General features: G+C 36.1%; 1 protein-coding gene across 2 annotated transcripts; it reads right to left on the bottom strand.

Moving 5' to 3' along the window:
• Positions 1-788: 788 nt before the first annotated feature.
• On the bottom strand, positions 789-4435 carry LOC113762822 (GDP-mannose 3,5-epimerase 2). 2 transcript variants are annotated; one of them, XR_003467266.1, is made up of 8 exons: positions 4326-4435; positions 3214-3630; positions 2898-2991; positions 2665-2794; positions 2436-2568; positions 1533-1740; positions 1026-1350; positions 789-995 (listed from the first exon to the last, which is right to left on the bottom strand). XR_003467266.1 is itself a non-coding variant. In XM_027306437.1 (7 exons), exons 2-7 carry the CDS (start codon positions 3627-3629, stop codon positions 1195-1197), a joined length of 1137 nt encoding a protein of 378 aa, XP_027162238.1. In that variant the 5' UTR covers position 3630; positions 4326-4435; the 3' UTR covers positions 789-1194. The 2 variants fall into 2 exon arrangements, 1 of the variants encoding a protein (XP_027162238.1); XM_027306437.1 differs by having other exon boundaries at positions 789-1350.
• Between the last annotated feature and the right edge of the window lie 330 nt (positions 4436-4765).

The following is a 4765-nucleotide window of genomic DNA, read 5'->3' as shown; positions in this document are numbered from 1 at the left end:
ATGGATGACGTGTGTAAATATACATATTTCATCAATCTCTATCCTGATTTATTAACATAAAATTATAGGTACCATACTCATCTTCTTTGAACGTTTATACTAACTAATTTTATGAGAAGAATTGGCCAAGACCATAGTTGGCATATTCCCAAGTCTCAAACTAAATTTGGGTAAAAATGCCAGCAGGAGAAGCATTAATTTGGTGATATGGATAACTAGAATTTTACGGTCCACAAATTAAAGATAGGGAGATGTAACCATGCGCCTTATTAAATGCATACAAAGACCTCATGTGGTAGAACATCCGTACACCTTTGTCTTTCTATAGCTTGGCTGAAGCATATCCACAGCTTAGCAGTCTTTCTCATGTCATAAAATACTTTCATTTGTTCTCATCAACTACTGAAGGCTCCTTGAATTTGTCAATTAGACAAATTTGGATGACTCGATCTTCGTTTGAGCACAATAAACAAAACGTTTGACCATCCACTGTTTCAAATGATCGCATCTAGTATTTGTTTTGCCCCTAATCTTGCCCAATTGAAGGTGTTCTTCACCTGACACTGACCACTAACCTTCAATTGAGATCTTATCTTGTCATACTGCAATGTGCAAGTCGGATAGAGACAATCTAGCCATGTCTATCCTTTTTTCTCCTTTCAGCATTTTTGCAATTATTCATATAGCCATAAAAATCCCTTCTATTTTCTTCAAGAATGAAGAAACATGACCTTGTCTTCATTCTGCTGTTATGCTCTTTTGGTAATCAGGCTCATCCAAGGATATTATTTATGATACTACACAACTTTAAGTAATCCATTTACATCTCATAGCTCTTGGTCCATGAACAAGCAAATGCAGAAGAATGTGGATAGCTTCATTAGATGCCTACAGCAGGAGCAAATGACAAGCATTGCACAAACTGCTATATTGGCTTACAACATCACAAACTGAGAGCTAGATACCTAGGCAGGAGAAAACTGATAGCTAGATACCTAGGCAGGAGAAAACTGATAGCTAGATACCTAGGCAGGAGCAAAACGGCATCCCTTACACACAGGAGCATATAGTTTGCCCAACTAGCAGCTGAAGAGAAGATAATTATGCTACATTTCTCTATTTTGCCACTATAATGTAGCTAGTACGTGAAAAAGAGATTCACTTTATTAAGCACAAACAGCAAAACAATGAGTTTCACTCCTTGCCATCAGCAGCGCGAAGTGACCCAAGCTGCACTGGAGCCTGTGTTCCCACAACCTTAGAAGTCCCATAGATTGATAAATCCACACCGTGACCTTTCTCCTTTTCAATTTGCTTTTTAATCCAAAAGTATGTAATTCTCAGCCCATCCTATTAAATTGCATTACAAACAATTATCATTCTCCAATTCATACAAGTGAAAAACAAAGAACACTACAAACATGATTTGTAATGCAAAATATTTAGTCAAAGTTTTAACGCAAACGGAGGTAGCTTTTCATATTTACCAAATCTAAGCTTATAATTCTCTAGTGCGAAGATGATATAAGTACCTTGAGTCTCATACTGGGAGCCCAACCAAGTTTTTCCTTGATTAGAGTGTTATCGGAATTACGACCACGAACACCTTCAGGGCCAGGAATGTGGTGGATGGGCAGCTTCTTGTCCTCAAAGCTAAGAACAATCTCAGCCATTTCATTCATGCTTACCATTTCATCACTACCAATATTTACTGGCTCACGGAAGTCAGACTTTGTCAGTCTACACAAAGAAAATTATAAACGATTGTTAGTCAATGAATGTGTTGCTGATACATCGTAGAGTACATTTAAATCCTTTGTGTTGGGGCCTGAATGATTCATGTCTTGCAACAGCAAAGAGACAGACAAGACACTCAGATATTCCCTCTACAATGGAAGCAGCAATATCACGCTCAAATAGGAGTGCTCATAAGACAGTAAATACATTTCTAATTTATGCATCAGAAGCACAATAAAAAGACAAAGACGCCGAGTTATCAGCATAATATAACATCTCCAGTCTAGATAAAGAATGCAATGCTCTCATTAACCTCCACCCCAGACAAAAGACTCGTTATCCTTTCTACCTTTGCTCTTCAACCCTTGAAATATTCATGAAGATTCCATTCTTACTCATAACATAAAACTGTCAATAAAGTTGGTACTATACACTATCAGGGAGGCAAAAATATTGATGCTTGTACAACATGAAAATTAATAAACCATGACATATGGACGTATGTAAAGAGTGTTTCTATTTCCTTGATGTCGTACTTCAAGAAGCATAGAAAATTAGGAGGCATTCCTTTAAAAGGCTACCTATATTTAGAGCAACAAAATTTGCACAAAAGTAGGAAAATATAGATCAAAATTGCCACAATAATGAACTAAGAGAGCCAAAAAATTACTTTTTATGCTTTTCAATATTGTTCTCACCTAAGAACACCTTCAACGCATTCATCGATGAAAGTGAATGAACGTGTTTGTAGTCCATCTCCCCACATCTCAAACTTATCTGTTGAAGTAATTGCTTTTCTACAGAAAGCAGCTGGAGCCTTTTCCCTCCCACCTATAAACATTGGAAGCAAAGTAAGAATATCAACGTACTATACTTTTTAATGGCATAACAACTATATTGAATTTACTACAATGTTTAAGAATATACCTTTCCATGTTCCAAATGGACCATATATGTTATGGAACCTTCCAATACGACACTCAATGCCAAAGTCTTTGTTATAGTGCTTGCACAACTCTTCGGTTGCAAGTTTCTCCAGGCCATATGCATCTTGAGGCTAAAATCCAAAGAAGAAAGAGAACTTTCAACAACTTTGAAAGCATTAAGAACAACACAAAGCATATCATCTTTCTACTTCTAAAGCTATAAAATTGACAAACCTCTGCAGGCCATGCATCAGATTCCTTCAGGCTTACATTTGTGTCCAATTGCTTAAATTCAGGATAAATGCAAGCACTGGAAGCATAGAAGAACCTGATACAACCACTTATTAGACAAAAAACATTCTGTGGCAGTATATGTATGCCAGTAAACCAAATAAATGATGTTCTACCAACTATCTATGAACTCAATTTTATTTTTCACAAAGTTTTATAATTTCTTCAGGCTAGTTTTATAATTTCTTCCAGCTCCATAATTCTAGTTTTAACAGAACATGTATCAATAGATAGGATGCAGATAAATGAGCCATCTCACCTCTTTACTCCATTAATCCTGGCAGCCTCAATCATGTTAAAGCTGATCATTGTGTTATTATACATAATAACAGAGTGATTGGACTGAATAAAGCCCATTCCACCCATATCAGCAGCAAGATTGAAGACATGATCAACTGCTTTAGTGACCATCAAGCAATTTTCCATGACCCTGAGATCAACAAGATGAAACTCATGACAGAACATATCCTCTGTCATGTGCTCATTTTTCTTCCAGTCAGAAGCAACAATATAGTGTCCCTCAGTTTTCAAACGACGGGCAATGTGGGAAGCAATGAAACCACCAGCCCCAGTGATACATATCCTTAGCTTTCCTGAGGGCCAGTAAGGTTCTCTCTCGAGTCTTTCATATGTGTATGCACCATAATTAGTTTCTCCTGCGCTTGCGCTTCCCATTCTGCATTTCTTATCGAATTAGTGAAGCATATAAATAAGAAGCGGTAATCCCAAAAAAACTTATATGATTAGCAGCAAAAACCAAGATGATTAGCAGGACAGAATCTGAGTCTATATACCAAATAAACAATGCAAGCAGGGTAAGTTCCCTTCTTAGCAGATAGGGCTAAAAAGATTGAATGCATAACAGCTCAGTGAAAAACTAAAGGTCCTCTACAGAAAATCTGATCTACGAAAATTAAATCACTCACGTACATCAAGAACTTAACTAGGCAAAAAATAGTAGTTTTCAAGCACAGAAAAGCAAGAAATTCAAAGAAATAACACAGAACAGCAAGAAATTCAAACATCTCATTTCCAAGAATCCTCTAAAGAGTACAGAAAAACGAAAAAGATTGAAACTTTAACTTAGAAATAACATGTCAATAAAGTGCCTACATCATGAGAAACATTTCACATTTGCCAAGAATTTCAACCATGAAAAAAAATGCCATTTCTAAAGGGATGAAGCTACTGGTGCTCGTGTGCACAAATGTGCAAAGATCTGCATCAAGAATGAGTCATTTTTTCAAGACTCATAATAAGAAGAGTATCAAATGCAGAAAAGAATCTGCACCAAGAATGAGTCATTTTTTCAAGATTCATAATAAGCAGAGTATCAAATGAAGAAAAGAAAATCTGGGATTGGATCTTTACCTTAAATTTCGCAGAGGGGAAGAGTTTCCACAAGAAGAGGGGGCAGAGTACACTAAGCTGAGATAGGGGAGAGAGAGAGAGTTGAATGGCTGTAAAGTTCATTGGCAATAGCTACTTATAGAGCCCAGAAATCAAGGAGAAGAAGCCACTGTATTTGGTAAAGAACGACGGTCATAAAAACTCACCAGTAGGAGGAACAGAGTGTGGTAAGAAAAAAGTGAGGAAGATTCTCGTCATCCATAGATTCCCCGTTGTACCAGTAGTATTTTGTTTTTATTTTGCTTTCATTTTCTTTTTCTCAAAAAGATGCTAAAATATATGTTAGATTATTTTCAGGATCATGCTTTTATTTCATAAATAAATTTCTCAAAAATATGTTAAAAACAAAAATTTTTGTAAAAAAAATCCTGAAAAAATTTTATCTAAATGATTGTTTTTAG

This window comes from Coffea eugenioides, chromosome 2 (genome assembly GCF_003713205.1).
Source record: "Coffea eugenioides isolate CCC68of chromosome 2, Ceug_1.0, whole genome shotgun sequence".
In the NCBI taxonomy this organism is placed as follows: domain Eukaryota; kingdom Viridiplantae; phylum Streptophyta; class Magnoliopsida; order Gentianales; family Rubiaceae; genus Coffea; species Coffea eugenioides.
This window is presented reverse-complemented; position numbering and strand designations above follow the sequence as displayed.